Source organism: Bos javanicus, chromosome 3 (assembly GCF_032452875.1).
Source record: "Bos javanicus breed banteng chromosome 3, ARS-OSU_banteng_1.0, whole genome shotgun sequence".
Classification (NCBI taxonomy): domain Eukaryota; kingdom Metazoa; phylum Chordata; class Mammalia; order Artiodactyla; family Bovidae; genus Bos; species Bos javanicus.
In genome coordinates, this window is record NC_083870.1 from 16532327 (window position 1) to 16559567 (window position 27241).

At 37.3% G+C, this 27241-nt stretch overlaps 1 protein-coding gene across 8 annotated transcripts in view; it reads left to right on the forward strand.

The window, feature by feature from the left end:
- Positions 1-27241, forward strand: part of NUP210L (nucleoporin 210 like) — a 102187-nt gene that overhangs the window by 27770 nt on the left and 47176 nt on the right. For 7 of the 8 annotated variants that reach the window (XM_061404766.1, XM_061404790.1, XM_061404776.1 and 4 more), the window contains exons 11-16: positions 13730-13867; positions 14373-14528; positions 17421-17619; positions 21053-21198; positions 24773-24994; positions 25922-26095. In XM_061404766.1, the coding sequence (XP_061260750.1) occupies positions 13730-13867; positions 14373-14528; positions 17421-17619; positions 21053-21198; positions 24773-24994; positions 25922-26095 (1035 nt within the window). The remainder of the gene's footprint in view (positions 1-13729; positions 13868-14372; positions 14529-17420; positions 17620-21052; positions 21199-24772; positions 24995-25921; positions 26096-27241) is intronic. The other variant, XM_061404793.1, reaches the window with a different exon arrangement.

The following is a 27241-nucleotide window of genomic DNA, read 5'->3' on the forward strand; positions in this document are numbered from 1 at the left end:
CCTCTTTGGAGTTAAATTTATTTTATTCTTTTTGATGCAGTTGTAAATGGGGTTGTTTTCTTGTTTTCTCTCTCTGATAGTTCATTATTAGTGTATAGAAAAGCAACAAGTTTCTGTATATAAATCTTGTATCCTGCAACTTGACTAAATGCATTTAATAGGTCTAATAGTGTTTTGTTGGGGACTTTGGGGTTTTGTATTGTGCCAGCGCTGTTTGTCAAAGAGACTCATTTCACTTATTGTATGCTCTTGGCATCCTTGTCAAATCCAGTTGACTATGCTGCTGCTATTGCTGCTAAGTCACTTCAGTCGTGTCCGACTCTGTGTGACCCCATAGACGGCAGCCCACCAGGCTCCCCCGTCCCTGGGATTCTCCAGGCAAGAACACTGGAGTGGGTTGCCATTTCCTTCTCCAATGCATGAAAGTGAAAAGTGAAAGTGAAGTCGCTCAGTTGTGTCCAACTCTTAGCGACCCCATGGACTGCAGCCTACCAGACTCCTCCATCCATGGGACTTTCCAGGCAAGAGTACTGGAGTGGGGTGCCGTTGCCTTCTCCGCCAGTTGAGTATAAATGTCACCTTATTTCTGTACTCTCAATTTTATTCCATTGGTCTGTGTGTCTGTCCTTTTGCAGTACCACAGTGCTTTGATCACTGTAGCTTTGAATTGTGTTTTGAAATGGGAAATGTGAAGTCTTCTAACTGTTCTTTTTCAAGATTATTTTGGCCATTCAAGATCTCTTAGAATTCCATATCAATTTGAGGATAGGCTTCTCCATTTTTTCCAAAAAGGCCCTCAGGATTTTGATAGCAATTATGTTGAATTAGTAGATCACTTTGGAGATTGTTGTCATCTTAACAGTGTTAGGTCTTCCAGTTCATGAACATGGGATGTTTTTCCATTTACTCAGGCTGTCTTTAATTTATTCAAGCAATATTTTGTAGTTTTCAATATACAAGTACTGCACCTCCAAGGTTGAGTTTATTCTGAGTAGTTTATTCTTTTTTGATGCTATTGTAATGAATTTTTTTTCTTAATTTATCTTACTAGTTTGTTTATTGCTAATGTATGTAAGTACAGCTGATATTTGTATGTGGATCTGGTATGCTGCAACTTTGCTGAATTATTTTATTGGCTCTAGTAGTTCTTCTGGATTTTACAGGATATTTCATATATAATATATCCAAGAATTGGTGATGGACAGGGAGGCCTGGCATGCTGCAGTCCATGGGGTCGCCAAGGAGTCGGACACTACTGAACGACTGAACTGAACTGAACCTGTGAATAGTGGTAATTTTGCTCCTCCATTTCCCATTTTGGTACCTTTTATTTCATTTTCTTGCCTAATTTCTCTGGCTAGAACTTAGAGTACAGTATTGAATGGAAGTGGCAATAGTGGGCCTCCTTATCTTATTTTTGATATTAGAGCAAAAACTTTCTTTCACCACTGAGTAAGATGTTAGCTGTGGAGTTTCCATATGTGGCCCTTACCATTTTGAACAAGTTCTTTCTCACCCCTAATTGTTGAGTGTTTTTACTGTGAAAAGGCTTTGGATTTTTCTCAAATATTTTTAAGCATTTTTTTCTTTCATTCTACTAATATGTATATTACAGTAATTGATTTTATATATTGTACTGCCTTTGAATTACTAGAAAAATCCCACTTGATCATGGTGTATAATCCTATTAATATGCTGCTGGATTTGGTTTTCCAGTATTTTCTTAAGGAGTTTTGTATTTATATTCCTAAAGGATATTGGTCTGTAGTTTTCCTGTTTTATGATGTCTTTGTCTAACTTTGGTATCAGGGCAAATGCTGGTCTCTTAGAATGAGTTAGGAAGTGTTTCCTCCTTTTTCTTCTTTTCTTCTTCATCATCTTTTATTTTTAAGTTTGAGAAACATTGGTGTTAATTTTGTTTTAAATGTTTGTGGAAATTAACAATTGAAGCCATATAGGCCTGGGCTTTTCTTTCTTTTAAAAAAATTTTATTTCTTTATTTTAATTGGAGGACAGTCACTTCACAACACTGTAGTGGTCCCTGCCACACATCGACACTATTCAGCCACGGGTGTACATGCATGCCCACCCCCATCCTGAACCCCCCTCCCACCTCCCTCCTCACCCCAACCTCTGGGTTGTCCCAGAACACTGGCTTTGAGCATCCTGCTTCATGCATCGAACTTGCACTAGTCATCTATTTTACATATATATGTTTCAATATCTCTCATATCATCCCACCCTTACCTTCTCCCACATAGTCCAATAGTCTGTTCTTTACATCTGTGTCTCTTTTGCTGCCTTGCATATTAGGATCATGGTTACCATCTTTCTAGATTCCATATATATGCATTAATATACTATATTGATGTTTCTCTTTCTGACTTATTTCACTCTGTATAATAGACTACAGTTTCATCCACCTCCTTAGAACTGACTCAAATGTGTTCTTTTTTATAGCTGAGTAATATTCCATGTGTATATGTACCACAACCTCCTTATCCATTCGTCTGCCAATGGACATCTAGGTTGCTTCCATGTCCTGGCTATTGTAAACAGTGCTGCAATGAACATTGGGGTACATGTGTCTCTTTCAGTTCTGGTTTCCTTGGTATGTATGCCCAGCAGTGGGATTGCTGGGTCATATGGCAGTTCTGTTTCTAGTTTTTTAAGGAATCTTCACAGTGTTCTCCATAGTGGCTCTACCAGTTTGCATTCCCACCAACAGTGTAAGAGGGTTGCCTTTTCTCCACACCCTCTCCAACACTTATTGTTTGTAGACTTTTTGTAGGCAGGGCCTGGGCTTTTCTTTGCTAGGAAAATTTTGATTATTGATTTAATCTCTTTGCTTGCTATAGCTTTGTTCAGGTTTTCTATTTCTACTGAGTCAGTTTTTCTAATTGATGTGCTTTGAGGAATCTTTCCATTTGATCTAGGTTATCTAATTTGTTTGGTGGGCAATTGTTCATAGTATTATCTCACAATCCTTTTTATTTCTGTAAAGTTGGTAATAATGTCCCCACTTTAATTTCTGATTCTAATAATTTGAGTATTCTTTCTTTTTTTCTCAGTGATTCCAGCTAAACTCAATTTTGTTGATCTTTTTGAAGAACCAAATTTTGGTTTTGTTGATTTTGTGTATTTATTTTCCACTCTCTACTTTTAAAATCACTGCTCACTTTATTATTTCCTTCCTTCTGCTAGTTTCAGGTTTACTTTGCTCTTCCTTTTCCAGTTTTGTTTTTTTTTAGTTATACAGTCAGATTATGATTTGAAATGTTTTCTTCTTTTTTGGCTATGCCACACCCAGCTTACAAGATCTTATTTCCTTAACCAGGGATTGAACCCAGGCCATGGGAGTGAAAACACTGAGTCCTAACCATTGGACAGACAGGAATTCCCTCTTCTTTTTTTTTAAATTTAATTCATTTTGTATATTTATTTATGTATTGGCTACGCTGGGTCTCTGTTGCTGTGCGTGGACTTCCTCTAGTTGCAGCAAGTGAGCTTTCTAGTTGTGGTACCAGGGCCTCTCATTGTGGTGGCTTCCCTTGTTGCAGAACATGGGCTCTAGGGTGCATGAACTTCAGTCGTGTGGCTCATGGGCTCAGCAGTTGTGGCACACAGGTTTAGTTGCCCCATGGTATGTGGAATCTTCTCAGACCAGGGATTGAACTTGTGTCCCCTGCATTGGCAGGCAGACTCCCAACCACTGGACCACCAGGGAAGTCCCCTGAAAAACTCAAGGAGACTGCATTTGAAATAGTTTCAATTCTACTCTCTGTGGAGGACATTTGTTTTGTCACTCTGGCTGGCCCCCTCTGCCATAGGGGAAAGGAACTTGCCCTATTTAACATGGTTCTGCCATGTTCTACTGCCAATCACAGCACTTTTTTCCTCTCTCTTGTATTTTAATACAGGTGTTTACAACTGTGTATTTTCCTTTGAGCATCGTTTTCATTGAATCCTATAAGTTTGGGCATGTTGGATTTTTGTTTTCCTTTATCTCAAAGTTTCCTAACGTTTCTTATGATTTCTTCTTTGACCCATTGGTTGTTTTATTTAATCTCCACATACTTGTGAATTGTCCAGTTTTCCCTGTGTGAAGTTTTAGTTTTAGTCCATTTTGGGTGGAGAAGATACTTTATATGATTTAAGTATTTTTAAATTTATTGAGATTTCTTTTGTACTTTAACATATGACCTGTTGTGGAGAATATTCCATGTGCACTTGAGAAGATGGAGCATTTTGTTGTTTTGGGGTGGAATATTCTTTATATGTCTGCTTGATCCGGTTGGTTCATAGTGTTGGTCAAGTCCTCTATTTCCATACTGATCTTTTGTTCTGGTTGTTCTATCCATTATTGAATCTGAGTTATTAAAATCTGTTAACTGTTGTTATAAAACTATTTCTTTCTTCATTTCTTCCTTCATTCCATCTGTCCATTTTTGCTTCATATTTTGTGGTCCTCTGTTGTTAGGTATGTATATGTTTGTAACTGTTATATCTTGATGAATTAACCTTTTTGTTAATATATAATGACCTTTGTCTCTTATAACAATTTTTTAAAATCTATTTTGTTTGATGTTAATGTAGACTGCTGCTCCCCCAACCCTCTTTTGGTAAGTATTTTTTAAAATAATTTGGTAATTAAAATGGAATGCATTTTTCCGTTCTTTCACTTTCTACCTATTGTGTCTTTGAATCTAACATTAGTCTCTTACAGACAGCATATACTTGGATCATGTTTTTCTTTATCCATTGTCAATCTCTGCCTTTTAATTGAAGAAATTTTTTATGTTTAAAACAGTTACTGATAAGGAAAAGCTCCTGCTTTTGTTTTCTTTTTTTTTCCTACAGATGGGCATTGTTTTATTTTTTTGTTTTCTATATGATTTTTTTGATAATTTCTTCCATTACTGACTTCTTTTGTGTTTAATTGATTTTTGTAGGTTCATTAAATGTGAGACATTTTCATCGTTAATTCTTCATATATCCTTTCTGTACCTTTCTTTCCCTATTTCTGGGACTTATTTTATATATATTGATTTACTTAATGATGTTCCACTGGTCTCTAAGGCTTGGTCATTTTTTTTTCATTCTTTTTTTCTTTTTGCTTCTCTGAATAACTTCAATGGCCCTCTCTTTAAATTTCCAGATTCTTTCTTCTGCCAGCTCAAATCTGCTATACAGGTCTTCTACTGAAGTTTTCATTTCAGTTATTGTACTTTTAATTTCAGAATATCTGTTTGGTTCCTTTTTTATAATTTCTGTCTCTTCACTGATATTCTCTATTTGGTGAAACATACTTCTTCTGGAGTGATGTCTATTGTTTCTATTAGCTCTTTGATTTATAATCTTTTTCAGTATCTGTGCTTCTTTAGGGACAGTTTGTGTTAATTTCCTTTTTTCCCCTTTATAAATAGGTCATATTTTCTTGTTTCTTTGAATGCCTTATTTTTTGTTGTTGCTGAAAACAACATTTTATTATAGTGGACCCTTGAGCAATGTTAGTTCTAATTGCACAGTTCCACTTGTATGTGGATTTTTAAAAATTAATACATACTACAATACTATATAATCTGTGGCTGGTTGAATCTGCAAATGTAATACCATGGTCTGGAGGGCTAGAGTTATACACGGATTTCACCTGCTCAGAGGATTGGCACTCATAGACCCCACTTTGTTCAAAAGTCGACAATATAATATGATAATTTTGGAAATCAGATTCTTGTCTTTCCTCAGGGCTGTTGTTATTGCTTGCTGTGGGTTGTAGTTGCTTGTATATTTAGTGAGTTTTCTAAATCATTTTTAAAAGATTGTGTTATTTGTAATTTGTGTTATTTGACTGTAAAATCTTGATTCCTTTAGCTTGTAGTTAGTTAGTGGTTTGGCAAATAATTTCTTTAATGCCTTAAGTCACCTTTTTCTTAATTCAGCATACATTTAGTTGCTGTAAACCTTTGAGATTTTCCAAAGTTAATTCTGACTCTCTCTCTTTTTTTTGGCATTTCTATGGAGGGACAGGTTCTTGGAGTTTCTTGCTTTGCCACTGTTGCAGACATCTCCTCCCTGCTGATATTTTTTATTAGGATTTATGAACATGAAACTTTTTCCACTTATTTAGGACTTTTAATTTTTCTTTCAGCAATGTCTTATAGTTTTCATCATACAGGTCTTGAAGATATTTTATTACATTTGTACTTATGTTTTAAGCCATATATATATATTTAAATTTTCTTCTTCTAATTCATCATGCTAGTATATATAAATACAGTGGGTTTTTTTAAATCATTTTTAAATGTATTTATTTTTGGCTGTGCTGGGTCTTTGTTGCTGTGGGGGCTTTTCTGTAGTTGCAGCGAGTGGAGGGCTACTTTTCATTGAATTGTGCAGGCTTCTTATTGTAGTGGCTTCTTTTGTTGTGGAGCACAGGCTCCAGGGCACTGAGCTTCAGTAGTTGTGGCACTTGGGCTCAGTAGCTGCAGTTCCTGGGCTCTAGACCACAGGCTCAATAGTTGTGGCCAACGGGTTAGGTTGTTCCCCGGCATGTGGGATCTTCCTGGATCAGGGATCGAACTGGAGTCTCCTGCATTGGTGGGCAGATTCTTTACTGTTGAGGCACCAGGAAAGCCCATGAATACAGTGGTTTTTGTATGTTACCTTGAATCTTGAAAGCTTGCTGAGTTAACTTATTCTATTACTTCTTGTAGATTCCTTAGGAAGTGCTACATATATAATTAGGTTATATGTGAATAAAGAGTTAACTCTTTTCATTATAATAAATGTGCCTTTTCTTTCTCTTGCCTCATAGCACTGACTAGGACCTCTACTCAATAATATTGAATAGAAGTGTAAAGTGTAAAGTGTAAAATTTGCCTTATTTCTGACCTTAAAGTGGAAAATATCCACCCTTTCACCATTGAGTATGATGTTGATTATAGATTTTGTGTAGATGCTCGTCCTTAGGTTGAACAAGTTCCTTTTTATTCCTAGATTATTGAGAATTTTCATCATGAATTGGTGCTGCATTTTGTCAGTGCTCTTCTACATCTACTGATAAAATGAATATAGTTTTTCTTTTTTAGTCTTTTAAATATGATGAATTAGTTACATTGATTGATTTTCTAGTATTAAACAAATCTTACATTCTCAGGATAAACCTCACTTGATTATGATTTGTTATCTTCACACATTGCAGGATTTAATTTGCTAAAATTGTGTTAATGACTTTTGTATGTATGTTTTTGAGGGCCTATAACTTTTTTTTTCCTTCTTCGGTTTTAGTTGTAATGTCTTTGTCAGGTTTTGATGTGAGGATAATACTGGCTTTATAAAATGAGCTGGAAAGTATTCTTTTCTATTTCCTGGAAGAGTTCTGTAGAACTAGTGTTACTTCTTCCTCAAATATTTGGTAGAATTCACAATGAAACTATTTGAGCTTGGAACTTTTTAAAATGGTAAGTCTTTTATTATTATAGTGCTAAAATATACATAACACAAATTTTACCATTTTAACCATTTTTAGGCATACAGTTCAGTGACATTAAGTGTATTGATGGTGTGTACCAATACCACCATCTATCTTTAGAACTTTATAATCTTTCCAGACTGGTTCTCTCTTTCCCTTAAAAAATATCCACCCCTGTTCCTCCTATCTTCTGTCTCCTGGTAACTACATTCTATTTCCTGTCTCTGTTAATTTGATTAATCTAGTTATGTCATATAAATGGCATCATACAAGGAATTCCCTGGCAGTCCACTGATTATTACTCCATGCCTTCACTGATGAGCATGTGGGTTCAATCTCTGGTCAGGGAACTAAGATCCCACAAGCCTTGTGGTATGGCCAAAAAAAAGTGGAATCATACATTTGTCCTTTTTTTTTTTTTTTTTTTTACTTATTTCACTTAGCATGTCTTTAGGGTTAATCCATATTGCGCCCTGACATAATTTCATTTCTTTTTAAGGCTAAATAATATTCTATTGAATGGATATACTGCATTTTGTTTGTTATTTATCCACTGACAAACAGTTGGGTTGTTTCTGCCTTTTGTCTATTGTAAATAATGTTGCTGTGAACATGACAAAGTATACAAGTACTTTGTCAAATCTTTAGTTTCAGTTCTTTTATGTATATACCCAGAATTTGAATTGCTGGATTATATGGCAATTCTGTGTTTAACTTTTTGAGGAATTGTCATACTGTTTTCCACAGTGACTGTCATTTTACATTCCAGCAGCAATGCACAAGGATTCTGATTTCTCCACATCATAACGAACACTTAACTATTTTCTATTTTTGATAATTGCCATTCTAATGGGTATGAAGTGCTATCTCACTGTGATTTTAATTTCCATTTCTCTAACAATTGGTATATGAGAGGTTTTAAACCTATGAATTCAATTTTTTAAATGTATATGCAGCTATTGAGGTAATTTATTTCTTTTATCTATTTTTGGCTGTTCTGGGTTTTCCTGGCTGCACGTGGGCTTTCTCTAGTTGCAGAGAGTGGGGGGATACTCCTCCTTGTGGTATGCAGGTTTCTCACTGCGGTGGCTTGTCTTATTACAGAGCACAGGCTCTAACTGCACAGGCTTCTGTAGGTGTGACTTGAGGGTGTAGAGTGCTGGCTCAGTAGTTATGACACATAGGCTTAGTTGCCACATAGCATGCAGGATCTTAGAGCAGGGATTGAATTCATGTCCCCTGCATTGGCAGGTGTATTCTCAACCACTGTACCATCAGGGAAGCCCCTATTTATTTCTTCTTGAGTGAAACTTGGTAATTTGTATGTAGAGAAATTTCTGTTTAGTCTAAATTGTTGAATTTATCACATAAAGTTGTTGATAACATTGCCTTATTAATTTGTATCTGTAGTATCTGTAGTGATGTTGTCTCTTTCATTCCAGATATTGGTGTGTATGTGTATGTGTGCACTAAGTTGCTTCAGTTGTGTCTAACTCTTCATGACTCTGTGAACTGTAGCCCTCCAGGTTTCTCTGTCCATGGGATTCTCCAGGCAAGAATATTGGAGTGGGTTGCCATTTCCTTCTCCATGGGATCTTCCCAAGCCAGGGATCGAACCAGTGTCTCATATCTCCTGCATTGACAGGTTCTTTACCACTCGTGCCACCTGGGAAGTCCCCCAGATACCGATCATTTGTGTTTCTATTGTTTCAATTCTTTACCTATTTTTTCTTTTATTGATTCATGCTTTTTTCTTTGTTATTCTATTTCTTCTCCTTACTTTGGATCAAATTTGCTTTTCTTTTTTAAGTTCCTTATTATTGAAGAATCTTATGGTGGATCACTGGTTTACATCTCTTTTCTAATATAAGCACATCTACTACACTCTATTGATCATTGAAACCATTCTTAATATAACAAAGAAGGAACTACACAAGGGTGTGAATACCACAGGGTGGAATCTGTGGAGGCCATCTTGGAGTCTGGGTTCTCCAAGTTGATTCTAACTTGTCTATTATTAGGTTTAATGTCATTACTAGTCCTGTTCCTTGTGATAAAATGTGAGCATTAATAGTCTATGGTGTGCAATAGCAAAACAGCTACTTAGAAGTATTACCTGTAGACACTACAGTTAAATGCGTATAGAAGACAAGCCTTTTGGTAACCAGGTAGTTGCTGCCATAAAACATGTTAGTGAAAGCCTGGGATATAATAGGGTTTATTGATTGTTGTTGCTAAGTATGCTGAACAATGTTGGGAAAGAAAATGGTTAGATCAGGACTTTGAATTCTCAAGTCAAGATCCACCTAAGGAATCTATTAGGTTGATGAAAAGGTAATTTCGGTTTTACACCATGAATTTTAAATCATTATAACTAGGCTTAAATACATCTTTATTAACCAAAATAGGAACCATTTTAATCAATATATTTTTGCCCACAATAAATAAGATTGTTTATTCATAAGTAGCATAAAGTAGCATAAAAAAGCAAGTAGCATAAAAATCCATGCTTTGGGATTTGATGAACTCTTGGAAAGCATGTTCTGCCTCCTGCTGGTTGTGGGAATGTTTTCCATGCAAAAAGTTATCGAATGGGGAGCACATGTACACGCATGGCTGATTCATGTCAATGTATGGCAAAACCCACTACAATATTTTAAAGTAATTAGCCTCCAATTAAAATAAATTAATTTTTAAAAAAGTTGTCAAGATGCTTGAAGAAGTAGTAGTCAATTGGCGAAAGTCTGGTGAGTATGGTGGATGAGGCAAAACTTCGTAGTCTAGTTCATTTGACTTTTGAAGCGTTGGTTATGTGACATGCAGTCAGGAGTTGTTAGGGAGAAGTATTGGGCTCATTCTGTTGACCAGTGTTGGCTGCAAGCATTGCAATTTTTGGTGCATCTCATCAATCAGCTGAGCATACTTCTCAGATGTAATGGTTTTGCTGGGATTTAGAAGGCTGTAGTGGATCAGATGGGCAGCAGACCACCAAACAATGACCATGACCTTTTTTTGGTGCAAGTTTGGCTTTGGAGCTTCTTCTCAGTCCAACCACTGAGCTGGTCTTTACCAGTTTTATAAAATCCACTTTTTATCACACGTCACAGTCTGATCAAGAAATAGTTCATTGTTGTTGTGTAGAACAAGAGAATACAAATGTAAAATAGATAGCCAATGGGAATTTGCTATGTGACTCAGGGAACTCAAACCGGGACTCTGTAACAACCTTAGAGGGGTGGGATGGGGAGGGAGGTTCAAGAAGAAGGAGACATAGGTATACCTATGGCTGATTCATGTTGATATGTGGCAGAAACCAACACAATATTATACAGCAATTACCCTACAATTAAAAATAAATAAATAAATTTATTTAAATACAAATACATTTAACTGTAAATAGAAAAAAAAGAGAAGACAACACTTCAGAATGATGATTTTTTTTATTTTTAGTCAGCTCATGAGGCACCCACTTATTGAAATTTTTTACCTTCCCAATTTGCTTCAAATACAGAATGATTATAGAATAGTCAATGTTGAGTTCTTGGGCAACTTCTGTAGTTGTGAGACGATCAGCCTCGATAATGACTCTCAATTTGTTGTTGTCAACTTCAGATAGCTAGCCACTGTGCTCCTGATAGTCAAGGGTCTCATCTCCTTTGCAAAACTCCTTGAAACACCACTGTACCATACATTCGTTAGCAGTTCCTAGGCCAAATGTGTTGTTGATGTTGCAAGTTGTCTCTGCTGCTATGATCCATTTTGAATGGGAATAAAAAAATTGCTCGAGTTTGCTAACATCATTTCTGTAGTCTAAAATAAATCTAAAATAAATAGTAAGTAATAAGTCATTAGCAAAAAAATAAAATAAAGCAAGAAATGCATGTTAAAATGATATATAATATAACCACATTTATTTAAGAATGTATTCCATTGCTTGTGTGCTAAGCTGCTTCAGTCGTGTCTGACTCTTTGTGACCCTATGGCCCATAGCCCACCAGGCTCCTCTGACCATTGGATTCTCCAGGCAAGAATACTAGAGTGGGTTGTCATGCCCTCCACCAGGGGATCTCCCAGACCCAAGGATCAAATCAGTGTCTCCTGCACTGTAGGCTGATCCCCCTATCCACACAGACTGTACTCTTTTTCCTCCTAGTAAACTCTTGTCTTATTTCACTACTTTCCATCTTTGCAGGAATTCTTTTCAGCAAAGCCAAAGAGTCAGGGCCTTGTCACTGACACTGGTCTAGTGGTTAGGCTATGATGCTCTCACCACTGAGACCTTACTTCAGTCACCCAGGTACAGAAGCCTTGCTTCAAGCCGCTGCAGACCAAGGGCACCTGAGATCATATTTGGTGCTGCAACCTGTATGTTGGGAAATCAAGGGAAGGATTTCCTGGATGTTATTCCTAAGCTGCGTCCCCACCAGTGCCAATCCACTGCTGTCTGTGTCAGACAAAATGGTCAGAGAAGGGACTTCCCCAGTGGTCCAGTGGTTAAGAATTTGACTTTCAGTGTAGGGGACACAAGTTCCATGCCTGATCAGGAAACTAAGATCATATGTGCCCCAGGGCAACTGAGCCCACACACCGCTCGCTACTTCTGAGCCCGCACACCACAACAGAGCTTGCTGCGTGATGCAGTGAAATCCTGCGTGCGCAACTAAGACCTGATGCCACCAAAGACGTATTTTTAAAAATTCTATGACATTTAAAAATTTTATTACCTTTTTTCTTATTTTGTCTAGCTCACTTTGAATTTCACCCTGTACTTAGCTGTGTCCCTCTTTATCCCAGTTTGTTGTCTTATCTCTGCTTTTATCTCTTATTTCCTATTTGTATTTTCTTATGTGCTAAAGCAGACACTGTTGAAAACTTCTCTTTGCTGCAGTCAGTAATTTTGAAGAGCATGTCATTCTTAAAAGGGCATAGTGCCTTTTTAAACACTACGTTCTTTTTCCTATATGTTATAAAATGTCTTCCTTGGACCAATCCTTTTTGTACTAATATTACCTTATTCTTGAATTAGAGTTCTAACCAGACCTAGCATACGCTTCCTACTCCTGAAAATTTCTTGTTTCCCTCAGTGATCACCTAAATACCATCAGAATGATATTCTCAATCTTTCTCTCTTTTCAGCTCAAGACAACACAGTTTATTATTAAACTATTATTATTATTAAATAATTATCTTACACTTGTGAATGTCAAAAGTCCAAAATCAGTCTCAGGAGGCTAAAATGGAATGATGCTCTTTTAAATGAAAAGACTTATTTTCAGTTTATGATCGAGCTAGACACCTTAAGGAAATGAAGAGAAAATCAGAGCCATTGGGGTTCCCTGGTGGTCCAGTGGTTAAGAATCTGCCTGCAAAAAAAAAAAAAAAAAGAATCTGCCTGCAAATGGAGGGGATGAGGGTTTGATCCCTGGTCTGGAACGATCCCACGTGCCATGGGCCAGCTAAGCCCGTGTGCCACAACTATTTAACCTATGCTCTTAAGCCGACATACCGCGACTGCTGGGCCCCTGTGCTGAAATTACTGAAGCCTGCACCTAGAGCCTGTGCTCCACAACAGGAGAAGCCACGACAGTGAGAAGCCTGTGTACCGCAAGCAGATAGGAGCCCCTGCTCACCCCAAACAGAGAAAGCCCGCATGCAGCAACAAAGATAAATCAATTAAAATGGAGAAAGAAAATCAGAGCCATTACTGCAAATGTGATATAGTTTATAAATACTTCAGAGCCTCTTTGAAAAATAATTTGCCTTCAAAGAGAAAAATGCCAACATAGTTGAGTGTGAGGACTCTATTTTACCTGTATGAATACCCCCCAAACCCTGCTCTTGTTTTTAAGCAGGAGGGAATGTCTTACCTCAGCATCTATGACTGTTATCTTTATTTTCTTCTGAATAGCTTATAATATTCATTTGCCTTTACAATTTATATATTTAAATGATGAATGGCCAAGGATCTTTGAAGCTATGACTTCCCTATGTTAATATAACTCATCTTTCAAGAAATTTTAACTACTTTCCATGACTGTAATACTTATTTTAGGTCTATCAAAATCTCTTTCATTATTATTGAACTATAGTAGCTGTGCTTCTCTAATGAACAAGAACATTTATTTATTTCCTTTATTGATAGAAATTGGTTGAGTAGTCTATTAACATACCATTTTGCTGATGCTTTAGATGTGAATATGGACCATAATAACAGTCCTTATAAAATCTTGTTTTGCTCCTTTTTTTCTGTTCTTATAGAATAAAAATATTCAGCCTATAAAATTTCCAATTAAACATCAGCAAGAAGTGAAGATTTATTTTCCTATCAAGCTTACACCTAACTTTCTGGCATTTCCTCATCACCCCATGGGAATGTTGTATCGTTATAAAGTACAGGTATGATATACTAGAATGAGAATTCACAAATAAGTCAGTTTCTCTGATAGTTTAATTAATTGAAATTTAGTTAATGTTAAATTTTATTTCCCCCTAATCCTAGTGTATAACTCAGTTTTGGGTGACAACCAAATCATGGATACTCTTGAAAGCTATCATCCTAATAAGACTTGGTGTACTTTCTGTCTCTCTTCCATATATCCTTTGCTTGTGAGTTTTATAGTTTTGTCAAGGTCTCTTGTGCTCTTTCTTTTTTACATCTTGTGATACTGCCATTACATAATCTCCCTTTAGTATTTCTGTTGCCCACATCATCTCTGTTTAGTGTTTCCCTCTCCCATTTAGCTACTTTTGTATGGCATCACAGTTTTCTTAATGTTCCAGAAATAAATTATTGTGTAGTTTCATTATTTCCTAAACTTTATTTCACCAGATTTTACATCTTCACTTAAATTCCATTTTCGCCCTTATACTAATTAAATATAAGCTTGTATTTTCTTCATAGGTGGAAGGTGGCAGTGGCAACTTTACCTGGGCCTCTTCTAATGAAACAGTGGCCATGGTAACCACTAAAGGAGTGGTGACAGCGGGTCAGGTGAGGGGAAACAGCACTGTTTTGGCCCGAGATGTCCAAAATCCCTTTCGATATGGGGAAATTAAGGTGAGCAACTTTCCAAACAATCTTTATACCTCCTCTGAGACAGTGTTGTCTAAATTTAATTATGGTAATGCATTAAAATTTTTTCCTTTTCAAGCTGATTGTTTTAAAATGATCCTCAGGAGTTCCTTAGTTTCCAGTGGTTAAGACTTTGTGCTCCCACTGCAGGCGACACAGGTTTGGTCTCTGGTGGAGGAACTAAGATCTTGCAGGCCGCAGTGGTGCAGCCAAAAATAAAGAAAGAAAATAATGCTCAAATTCAGTCTTACAGTACATATTTCTTAAATATTCCTGGACCTGGGTTGAGTCCTGCTTTACTTAATAACCAGTTATTTAATGTCTGTATTTGTTTCTTCATCTTTAAAATGGGGATAATTATAGTATCTGCCTCAAAGGGTTATTGTCAGAATTAAATGAGATGATGTTTACACCTGTGCTGGGAATGTATTCACTACTTAATGTTATCTATTTTGTTACTGTATTTTGTTATTATTATCATGAATTTATCATGTATGTGAACTTTATAGATACTTTATTTCTAGTCTCATTTTTTTGTTGTCTATCTTGTTTCTATAAGATTGAACTACTTTTTACTATGTTATATAACCATTTTCTATTTTCTCCCACTTTTAATAAATATTAATTTATGTTGTCTTTCCCTGCAGACTACTTAGTATGTGTGTTATCATTCAGTGAATATTTAGTGAATACTAATGAGGTACTTAATACCATACTAGGTATCACAGGACATTCAAAGAAATAACATATCATCACTACTTTAAAGAATCTGAAGTCTAGCTAGGAAGATACATTAATGTGAAAAGTTAAATAACATTTTTAGGAAGTGATATTTGAGGTATTTTAAAGAAGCATATGATTTAAAGCTACTTGAATTATAGAACAAAAGTACTATTAGTTAATAAAAGAAAATCCTTGTGGATAGGACAAGTCGAGGCTATCATGAAGAGGTTGGAACTTGAATAAGACTTTGAAGGATGGAGCCAACCTAAGGCCTAAGAGTCAGACTCAACTTGCTGCCTTTCTAGTAAATAAAGTTTTACCGGAACACAGTCATTCATTTATATATTCTCTATAGCCACTTTCAGGCAACAAGTATAGATTTGGGTAGTTTACAAGATTGTGTGATCCCCAAAGCCAAAAATATTTGCTCTCTGGCCCTTTAGAGAGCATTGCTGACCTCTGCTGGCAACAGTAGGAAGCCAAGGACTTCCCTGGTGGTTCAGTGGCTAAGACTCCACGCTCTCAAAGCAAGGGGCCCAGGTTCTATCCCTGTTCAGGGAACTAGATCCTTTATGTTGCAACTAAGGATTCCACATGCTGCAACCAAAGACACACATAAACAGTGACCAAAAAAAGACTCTATTCTTTTTCAGAAGAAAAAACAGAAATATTTTAGAAATATATATTTCTAAAAATAATTTTAGAAAACAGAATTATTCTGTTTTCTAAACTCTTGTAATGCTTGTCATTTTCTACTAATAGTTTAATCTATTTAAATGTTTACTCCCCTTTAAAAAGTCCATTCAGGCTGCTGTAACAAAATACCATAGATTGGGTGGCTTATAAACAACAGAAATTGATTTTTCAATGGTTTTAGAGGCTGGAAAGTCCAGAATCAGGGCACCAATAGATTCAGTGTCTGGTGAGGAAAAGCATTCTGCTTCATAGTTCAGTTCAGTTCAGTCGCTCAGTCGTGTCCGACTCTTTGCAACCCCATGAATCACAGTACCCCAGGCCTCCCTGTCCGTCACCAACTCCCGGAATTTACTCAAACTCATGTCCATCGAGTCAGTGATGCCATCCAGCCATCTCATCCTCTGTCATCCCCTTCTCCTCCTGCCCCCAATCCCTCCAGCATCAGAGTCTTTTCCAATGAGTCAACTCTTCGCATGAGGTGGCCAAAGTACTGGAGTTTCAGCTTCAGCATCAGTCCTTCCAGTGAACACCCAAAACTGATCTCCTTTAGGATGGACTGGTTGGATCTCCTTGCAGTCCAAGGGACTCTCAAGAGTCTTCTCCAACACCACAGTTCAAAAGCATCAATTCTTCGGCGCTCAGCCTTCTTCACAGTCCAACTCTCACATCCATACATGACCACTGGAAAAACCATAGCGTTGACTAGACGGACCTTTGTTGGCAAAGTAATATCTCTGCTTTTCACTATACTATCTGCTTCATAGAAGACTATATTTTTTGCCTTAACCACATATGGCAGAAGGGACTAGGGAGCCCCAGGGGTTCCTTGTTTAAGGGCATTAATTCCATCTGTGGGAACTCCACTCTCAGGACCTAACCACCTCCGAAAGGCCCCATCTCCTAATACCATCACTTTGGGGGTTAGAATTTCTACATATGAATTTGGAGGGAGACCTTCAATCTATAGCAAAAAAGAGAAAAAAAAAGATTTTTTTAAGATATCACGAAAGAGTGTTCTATATCAGAGGTCAGCAAACTTTTTATATAAAAAAGATCAGATAGTAAATGTGTTAGTATTTATAGGCCACATACAGTCTTTATCTCATAGTCGTTTGTCATTGTTGCTTTTTATTTTACAACACTTTAAAAGACCATTCTTAGTTTACAAAAGTCAAGAAAATTGTGCAGTGCTCATATTTTGGCAGACTCCCACTGAGAGGTATTACATGCATTAGAGAAGTTGATTGATTAAGGAATGAAGTGAGTGACAGGTTCAGCACCTGACACACACACACACCTATATATGCATATAAATGGTACATAGTTTCTGTTTTTATATGCAAAACATATGTGTATATATATATGTTATATATATGTGTATTTAAATATTTAAGGAATGCTTTTGTCTAAGATTTTCCTAATGTAACTTTCTTGAAAGATTAATTTTTTTCCCCTCAGATATATGTTCTGAGACTGAACAAGATGGAACTGTTACCATTTCATGCTGATGTAGAGATTGGCCAGATTATAGAAATCCCCATTGCAATGTATCATGTAAATAAGGAAACCAAAGAGGCCATCGCATTCACAGACTGCTCTCATTTATCCTTGGATTTGAACATGGATAAGCAAGGAGTCTTTACTCTTCTCAAAGAAGGTGAGAGTAGGCTTTTTATTTTTTCCTTTCTTTGTCTTTGAATTAAAGGACCAATCAACAATTCAGAAACTATGAATTATAGTCTAAATTCGCATATTGGGGGTTCCATAGTGGTCTAGTGATTGAGACTCTGGGCTTTCACTGCCAAGGGTCTGGTTTTAGTCCCTGGCGGGCTTCTCTGGTGGCTCAGATGATAAAGCATCTGCCTGCAATGCGGGAGACCCGGGTTCAATCCCTGGGTCAGGAAGATCCCCTGGAGAAGGAAATGGCAACCCAGTCCAGTACTCTTGCATGGAAAATTCCATGGACAGAGGAGCCTGGTAGGCTACAGTCCATGGGGTTGCAAAGAGTCAGACACGACTGAACAACTTCACTTTCTTTCTTTTGGGAAACTAAGATCCCACAAGCTGCAAGTTGCAGCCAAAAAATTTAAAAGTTAAATTCACATATTACCTTTCTTTATAATACTTTTATTTATTCTGTCAACTGCCTTAGGTATTATAATGTGATGTTAGAAACAAAGGCACAGAAATAGAATAAAATGTCCAGAGTTCATTGTGGCCAGACAATATCAGTTTTTAGTCATATCAAGGCCTTCTCTTTCCAGCTGCAAACTCTTTTCTTTCTTTCTTTAATTATGTACTATACCTCTTTCTAAGAGGAATTTAGTGCCATTTAATTTATATATATATTAAATTTATTCTAAAAAAGAAAATATCTTTTTAATAAGAAAATAATATGAATAAGCTATTCATAAAGATCAGTATCATTTACTGTTATGGAACTTCATACTTGATCCTGATCACCATCGTTTTTTCAGTAATAATGACAGTAGTAGCATCTAACATTTATTTGGCATTTACTATTTGCCAGACTCTATTATGAATACTTTTCACATATTAACTCATTTAAATCTCACAATACATCATCTCTGACTCTTGTGACCCCATAGACTGTAGCCTGCCAGGCTCCTCTGTCCATGGGATTCTCCAGGCAAGAATACTGGAGTGGGTTGCCATTTCCTTCTCCAGGGGATCTTCTTGACCCAGAAATCGAAGCCAGGTCTCCTGCATTACAGGCAGATTCTTTACCAACTGACTTACAAGGGTACAAGGGAAGCCCTATAGTTCCGTAAGATTGATATCAACTTGGACTTCTCTTTTACCCTTGCTAATTATGCTGTATAATATCTCTCAGCTCACCTCAGTTCTTAGGTTCCTCATTTTTGCTGCTAAGTCACTTCAGTCATGTCCGACTCTGTGCGACCCCATAGACGGCAGCCCACCAGGCTCCCCTTGTCCCTGGGATTCTCCAGGCAAGAACACTGGAGAAAGTTGCCATTTCCTTCTCCAATGCATGAAAGTGAAAAGTGAAAGTGAAGTTCTTCAGTCGTGTCCGACTCTTTGCGACCCCGTGGATTGCAGCCTACCAGGCTCCTCAGCCCATGGGACTTTCCAGGCGAGAGTACTGGAGTGGGGTGCCATTGCCTTCCACATTTTTAGGCCTTCATTATCTCTCACTGAGACTGTAACAATATCCTCCTAATTCTTGCCTTTGATAATCATGGCTACAAGATAGATCTTCATGAAACTCAATTTCAATATTAATTTTCCTGCTCAAAAATTTTGAGAAGCTTTTCATTGCCACTGGACAACAGCCAAAATCCTTTTAGTATTCAAGGCCCTCTACAATATAACCCAGCCTACTTTTTGGAACTTCATTTGGAACTTTATATGAAGCTTTGACCTCATATAAACCTATATGCAGGTCAGGAAGCAACAGTTAGAACTGGACATGGAACAACAGACTGGTTCCAAATAGGAAAAGGAGTTCATCAAGGCTGTATATTGTCACCCTGCTTATTTAACTTATATGCAGAGTACATCATGAGAAACGCTGGGCTGGAAGAAGCTCAAGCTGGAATCAAGATTGCCGAGAGAAATATCAATAACCTCAGATATGCAGATGATACTACCCTTATGGCAGAAAGTGAAGAGGAACTGAAAAGCCTCTTGATGAAAGTGAAAGAGGAGAGTGAAAAGTTGGCTTAAAGCTCAACATTTAGAAAACAAAGATCATGGCATCTGGTCCCATCACTTCATGGGAAATAGATGGGGAAACAGTGGAAACAGTGTCAGACTTTATTTTTCTGGGCTCCAAAATCACTGCAGATGGTGATTGCAGCCATGAAATTAAAAGACGCTTACTCCTTGGAAGAAAAGTTATGACCAACCTAGATAGCATATTCAAAAGCAGAGACATTACTTTGCCAACAAAGGTCTGTCTAGTCAAGGCTATGGTTTTTCCTGTGGTCATGTATGGATGTGAGAGTTGGACTGTGAAGAAGGCTGAGTGCCGAAGAATTGATGCTTTTGAACTGTGGTGTTGGAGAAGACTCTTGAGAGTCCCTTGGACTGCAGGGAGATCCAACCAGTCCATTCTGAAGGAGATCAGCCTTGGGATTTCTTTGGAAGGAATGATGCTAAAGCTGAAACTCCAGTACTTTGGCCACCTCATGCGAAGAGTTGACTCATTGGAAAAGACTGATGCAGGGAGGGATTGGGGGCAGGAGGAGAAGAGGACGACAGAGGATGAGATGGCGGAATGGCATCACCTACTCGATGGACGTGAGTTTAAGTGGACTTCGGGAGTTGGTAATGGACAGGGAGGCCTGTGTGCTGCGATTCACGGGGTCGCAAAGAGTTGGACACAACTGAGCAACTAAACTGAACTGAACTGAAATATAGTTAAAATTTCCCATGTATTTCTTTCATATATGCATTTGTATCTTATTTATATTTCTATCTTTGTTCATTTGTCAGCTTAAGATACCCTCTTCTACATATCTAAGGGAGCTTCCCAGGTTTCTCAGTGGTAAAGAATCCACCTGCCAGTGCAGGAGACACAGGAGACATGAGTTCAATCCCTGGGTTGGGAAGATCCCCTGGAGGAGGAAATAGCAACCCACTCCAGTATTCTTGCCTGGAGAATCCTATGGAAAGAGAAGCCATGGGGTTGCAAAGAGTCAGACATGACTGAGAGACTGAGCATGCACGCAGATATATAAATCTTTCTTGATCTTTCCAGCTAAAAATAATTATTCTGTTTTCTAAACTTTTGTAATGCTTATCATTTTCTACTAATAGTTTATTTAAATGTTCATTCCCCTTTTAAACTATATGTGCCTTGAGGTCAGGATTCTTGTTCATGCTTGTATCCTTACCTTACATAGAATTGTGTCTTACATGATATAAATTTGTTAATAGAAAGAACATACTTTTATATATCAACTTAATATAAATAATTGGTGCATAATAGTGTATGAGATTAAGAATTTTTTGATATATTAAAATTCTTATATTTCTATAGACTTTCAATCTTCCTTGAAGATTGATTGCTTATTACCCTACTAAAGTCATTTTTTGATTTTCAGGTATTCAAAGACCAGGACCAACACACTGTTCTAGTACACATATAGCAGCCAAATCTCTTGGCCATACTTTGGTAACCGTTAGTGTGACTGATTATGAAGAGTACTTGGAAAGCAGTGCCACATTTGCTGCTTATGAACCCCTAAAGGTGAGATAGTTCATTCTAAGGAATTGGCATATCTTTTCATGGACCCTACTATGACTTCAGCAGCTATCTGTGATCTCTATTAAAGATCAGTGATATTTGTGTTCTTCCTTACTCAACACTCTCTTGTTTCTAGATCTACAGCACCCTCATCAAATTTCAGTATCACAAAGGTTATGCTCTTACGTTTCTGCCACAGAAATATTTATAAGTTGTATCAGCAAATTTTAGATATTCCCCTTTCTTTCCTCTCTTTTAACTGAGGTATAAAAAAATTATAGTAAAGTACGGTAATCTTAAGGTATTATTTGAATTTTCACATATGTATATATCTTTGTAACACTACCCTGCATAAGATATAGAATATTAGTATACTCTATTTTTTGAACTTTGATGTTGGAGAAGACTCTTCAGAGTCCTTTGGACTGCAAGGAGATCAAACAAGTCAATCCTAAAGGAAATCAGTCCTGAATATTTAATGAAAGGATTGATGCTGAAGCTGAAACTCCAATACTTTGGCCACCTTATGTGAAGAACTGACTCATTGGAAAAGACCCTGATGCTGGGAAAGATTGAAGGAAGGAGGAGAAGGGGACGACAGAGGATTAGATGGTTGAATGGCATCACTGACTCGATGGACATGAGTTTGAGTAAGCTCCAGGACCTGGTGAACAACAGGGAAGCCTGTTGTGCTGCAGTCCATGGGGTCACAAAAAGTCGGACACAACTTAGCAACTGAAGAACTGATTAGTATACTGTCTTTTGAAGAACTCTGAAAGAAAGCCTTCCATACCAGGGAGAGAAATCAATTATCTTTTTACCCTTTATACTTATGAATTCTCAGCACAACAGTCATTATTTTGGATCCCAAAGACTGGCCATTAAAATTGGGAGATTATGACAGGTGGCAGTTCAAAATAAAAGTAGATAGAGCCTGGCATGCTTTCTACATATTTGAATCCTTCAGGAACTAAAATGGATGTCTACAAGTTCTTGCTGATACATACTGAGAAACCTGACTCAATGCCTCTTGCAAACAGGAGGCATCCATAGCGGAAATGTTAACATTGGTGAAAGAAGCAAGATAAGCTGTTAATTTGAAAAAGGTAACTTGTTCATTAAAACTTGCATTTTTGAGTTGGCCTCTTTGTACATTGTACAGCCTACTTATTTATTTATTTTTGGCTGTACTGGGTCTTTGTTGCTGCATGCAAGCTTTCTCAGGGCTGCTGTTTGTTGTGGTACGCAGGCTTCTCATTGTGGTGGCTTCTCTTGTTGCAGAGCACAGGCTCTAGGCCCTCGGGACTCAGTGGTTGCTGCACATGAGCTCAGTAGTTGTGGCACATGGCCTTAGTCGGCCCACAGCACCTGGGATCTTCCCAGACCAGGGATTGAACCCGTGTCCTCTGCACTGGCAGATGGATTCTTAACCACTGGACCACCAAGGAATTCCCTAGTCTCGATTAAACATACAGTCTGAGCATAGTTCATTCATCCTCGTAGTGGTTGAATTATCCTTCTTGCCTAATTAAGTGAGAGTGCTTGGCTGCAGTTCATTGTCATTTCATAAGGTTTTGTCTTAGTTTTATCATTATCCTTACCCTAATTTTATATTTACTGAATGTCTCACAAATCAGATCTCCTCTAAATGAAAACTCTCCTTAAAAGAAGTAAGATGATTTTCTATTTCTACCTAGTTCTTTGGTCATATATTTTTTTTTAGCTGCTGAAAAATACATGTATGTTTTACTTTTGTTATCATTATGTTTTAGTACATTATATAGTTCTCAGTTTTTTTTTTTTTAATTCCCCTGTCAGCCCAGGGAAGCAGTTCCACGAACACCCGCGACTGGGGGGTCTGTTGCAACGACATAGCGATGGCTGCTTGGTTGCCCGTCGCAACTCAGAGCCGACCTCAGTTTGTTCTTATGTATCTGTCCAATTCAGTTTATCTGATTAGTTTTAGACTATATACATCTAGGAACAAGGAATAACTCTAGTTTTGCTTTCTCAGGGAAACTTTCCATGAAGCCTCTGACTAGTTTAATTTCTTCTCTTTGAGGTTTGTTTTGGCACTCTCTGCTGTGCCTTTTTGTAACACTCATTATAATCTTTACCTACTTCAGATCTGTCTTTTCCAGACTATTAGCTTCACTGTGAGGCAGGGCTTTATATTGGCTTTCTGTTGATATTACTATATCACCAGTAGGCCATCAATGAATACTTATTTAATTGAATTATGTATACATTTTCAAGAGAAATACTGCCGTTAGAGGAATTTTAATGTTAATAGTATTCACTATATATGAATATGTGAATATTCAGTATATATGAATCATATATATATGATTGACTAGTTCAGAGAAGAAATACTAAAACATAGTTTGCTTACATTTTTGAAATGATTGCTTCAACTATATATTTCATTTTGCAACTTAGTCATTGTTATAGACACTGTGTGCCATACAAAACTAACCTACACTTTGAGAATACTCCATTCCCCTAAAACCAGTTTCCTCATCTTTAAGTAGAATACAACTCCTCTGGATACTGGAGTGAATATACCTGTCTTGACTACCTCTTAGGTGAGAGTTCTTTGAGAAACAGATGAACTGTATAGATGTATTATATTCAGATTTTTATGGTAAGAATTCTTTGATACTTCAGTAAAATATCCACTTAAGATTCTTATACAGGGACTTCTCTGGTGGTCCAGTGGGTTGAGAATGCGCCTGCCAATGTAGGGAACATGAGTTCAACCCCTAGTCTGGGAAGATCCCATATGCTGCCAGGCAATTAAGCCTGTGTGCTGCAACCACTGAGCCCACATGCTGCAACTGCTGGAGCCTGTGCATCTAGAGCCCATGCTCCGCAGTGAGAGCCCATTGCAATGAGAAGCGTGCACACTGCAGCCAGAAATAAAAAATAAAATAAAATTCTTATGCAATATGACAGATGGTACCTAGACATTGTGATTATTTTCCGGTGTATACAAATATCAAATCATTATGGTGCACACCTGAAACAAGTATAATGTTATATGCCAACTAGACTTCAAGTTTTTAAAAAAAGAAAAAATGTTTATGCAGTTATTTATTCAAATGCCTCTTATGTGTCCAACATCATACTAAATTCCACTGAGGAAGAGAGATTATTTTAAAAATTTGGGGTATAAAATAATCTTTTCCCTTAAGTTTATGTAACTAGAGAGTTAAGAAGAATTATCAGATGTATATTTATGAAAATTTGACACATTTAAATAGCATAAGGGAATAAATAAGTATACAGATGAATGGTAGTAATAAATACTATAGGAGCTTAGAGGATATAGAAGTAGTTGTGGTCTGGAATCATTAGACAAATTAATGGATAGGGTGACACATGAATTTGGTTGAATGATAGGTGGGATCCAAATTAGAACAGAGATTGAGAACCATTCCAAATAAGAAGCATGACACACATGTCTCCTAATTTGGAAATTAAATCTACTGTCTTTTACATTATAACCAGTTTTTCACTTTAGAAAACTGTTGAATTCTCTAACCAGTTAGGGATTAATTTCTTTAAATGTCATCAGGCTCTAAACCCTGTGGAAGTGGCATTGGTGACATGGCACTCTGTAAAGGAAATGATATTTGAAGGGGGCCCTCAGCCATGGATCCTCGAGCCCTCACGATTCTTTCTGGAGCTGAGCATGGAGAAGACAGAGAAAATTAGAATAACACAAGTCCGACTGCCAGCTAAAAGAAAACAGAATCAGTACATCTATCGGGTCCTGTGCCTGGATTTAGGGGAACAAGTAGGAAAATGATCTTTTCTAACATTTCTTTTAGCAACAGTACACTAAGTCTTTCATCCTTCTAGCCATCCCTTTTCAGCTGCTAATGGATTTAGTGTATGGACTAGATAGGAAAATTCTAATTGTTGACTAAGACATCTGATTTTTAAACCTTACTATCCTTTAAATGTATCCAAAGGTTTTGGTTTGCTCATTTGAAAATTCTAACAGTTCACTAACCAAATAGTTCAAGATCTTTTTGTAGCAGGGAGTTTATTTCAATCATTTTATCACTATAATTCAACTCCTTGTTGTATAGACTAGAGGATATATAGTTTTTCATCTCCAAAGAATGTGAGGAAGGGAAATTTTAAGTGTCATCTATGTTTATCAGTTTTGAAGAACCAGTTGGATCTTTGCTGATATGAGTAATTAATATATTTCCCTTTATCAGTTGAATTAGTTTTGGTTATTTTTAGAGGTAGTGATGGCTTTAACCATAGCTATACCTTGGTAGACCAAGGCCAATAACACAGGTTTTCAGATTGACCAAGATTGAGAATGTAATGTATGACTGTGAAGCATAGCCCAGCTAACCAATCCTCAGGGAATCCATATATGATTTTAACTTAATAAGAACTGTGTTATATTCAAATGAGGTTCATTTTAATATCTCTAGTGAACTATTCTGTATAGTATGACTAGCTACTAGTGATTTCAAGCCTAGTTATCCCCTTTTGAAGCTCTCTAACTTTTTGTTTTTACATCCTATTATTAATTAGTATTTACATCAGAAATGAGTTGAAACACAAATTAGTTTTTACCAACTGGTAACAACGGTTTGGTGAAGGAAAAGACTGAAGTAATTGGTCGGTTAGATTTTTTTTAATGTTCCCTTTGTTTCTATGATATCAGGTGTCTACCTCTTGCCCTTGTGTTTTCTTAAAGATCCTGACATTTCAGATTGGAAATCATCCAGGTGTCCTGAACCCTAGTCCAGCTGTAGAGGTTGTGCAGGTACGCTTCCTATGTGCCCACCCTGCCAGCATGTCTATAACTCCAGTATATAAGGTGCCAGCTGGTGCCCAGCCATGTCCTCTGCCACAGCACAACAAACAACTGGTAAGTATGGTGTTTTCAACCAACTTGCCCTTTGTCTCCCATGCTTTGACATAAATGGTCGGAAATACAGCTTTTGTCTTATTGAATTTAAGGAATTGAATTGAATTTAAGGAAACCCTTTTATTTATGTATTATCCAGTCTCTGATAGTGTCTGAGAAGTGGTTATAGTTGGCTATACTTAGTGACAGTGACTTTGCTTGTTGTACTTAGGTGCATGCATGCGAACTAAGTCACCTCAGTCTTGTCTGACTCTTTGTGATCCTATGGACTGTAGCCCGCCAGGCACTTCTGTCCGTGGGATTTTCCAGGCAAGAATAGTGGGGTGGGTTGCCATGCCCTCCTCCAGGGGATCTTCCCAACCCAAGGATGGAACCCACATCTCTTATGGCTCCTGTATTGGCAGTCAGGTTCTTTACCACTAGCGCCACCTTATGACAACAGATAATTGAGAACTACCAAATTGTTTTGCTAGTATCCTTCCCTACTAAACCTTTTTATTAGCATTATCAGTAACATATTGAATTCACCTCTACTCCAAACTGATATGAAAAATAGTGATAACCAATAACGTAGCTAGAAGTTAGGCAACAGGGATTAAGGAATAAATGAGTTATTTAACCTAGAAACTAGAACATCAGAAAGTGAAAGTGAGTGTTAGTCCCCCAGTAATATCTGACTCTGTGACCCCATGGACTGTAGCCTCCAGGCATCTCTGTCCATGGAATTCTCCAGGCAAGATTACTAGAGTGGGTTGCCATCTCCTTCTCCAAGGGATCTTTCCGACTCAGGGATTGAACCCAAGTCTCCTGCATTGTGGGTGGATTCTCTACTGTCTGAGCCACCAGGGAAGCCCAAACTATACACTACATGAGGTTAACTACGATTTCAAGCGTAGGAGAAAATAAGTCATTTCTGAGATTTTGCAGAACAGAACAATGCATTAATTATCCCCATTTTACAGATGAAGAAACTAAGGATCCTAAAAGTTGAATAATTTTCCCAAGGTCATAAAGCTAGAAAGTAGCATCTTATGTCTAACTCCAAAGCACATTACTAACTTTTTTTGCTACACTGCCTTTTCATTGTAAAAGAACATATGAGATATTGCAGGTTAGGGAGTCATTTTTTTTTTCAGACCCAAATTC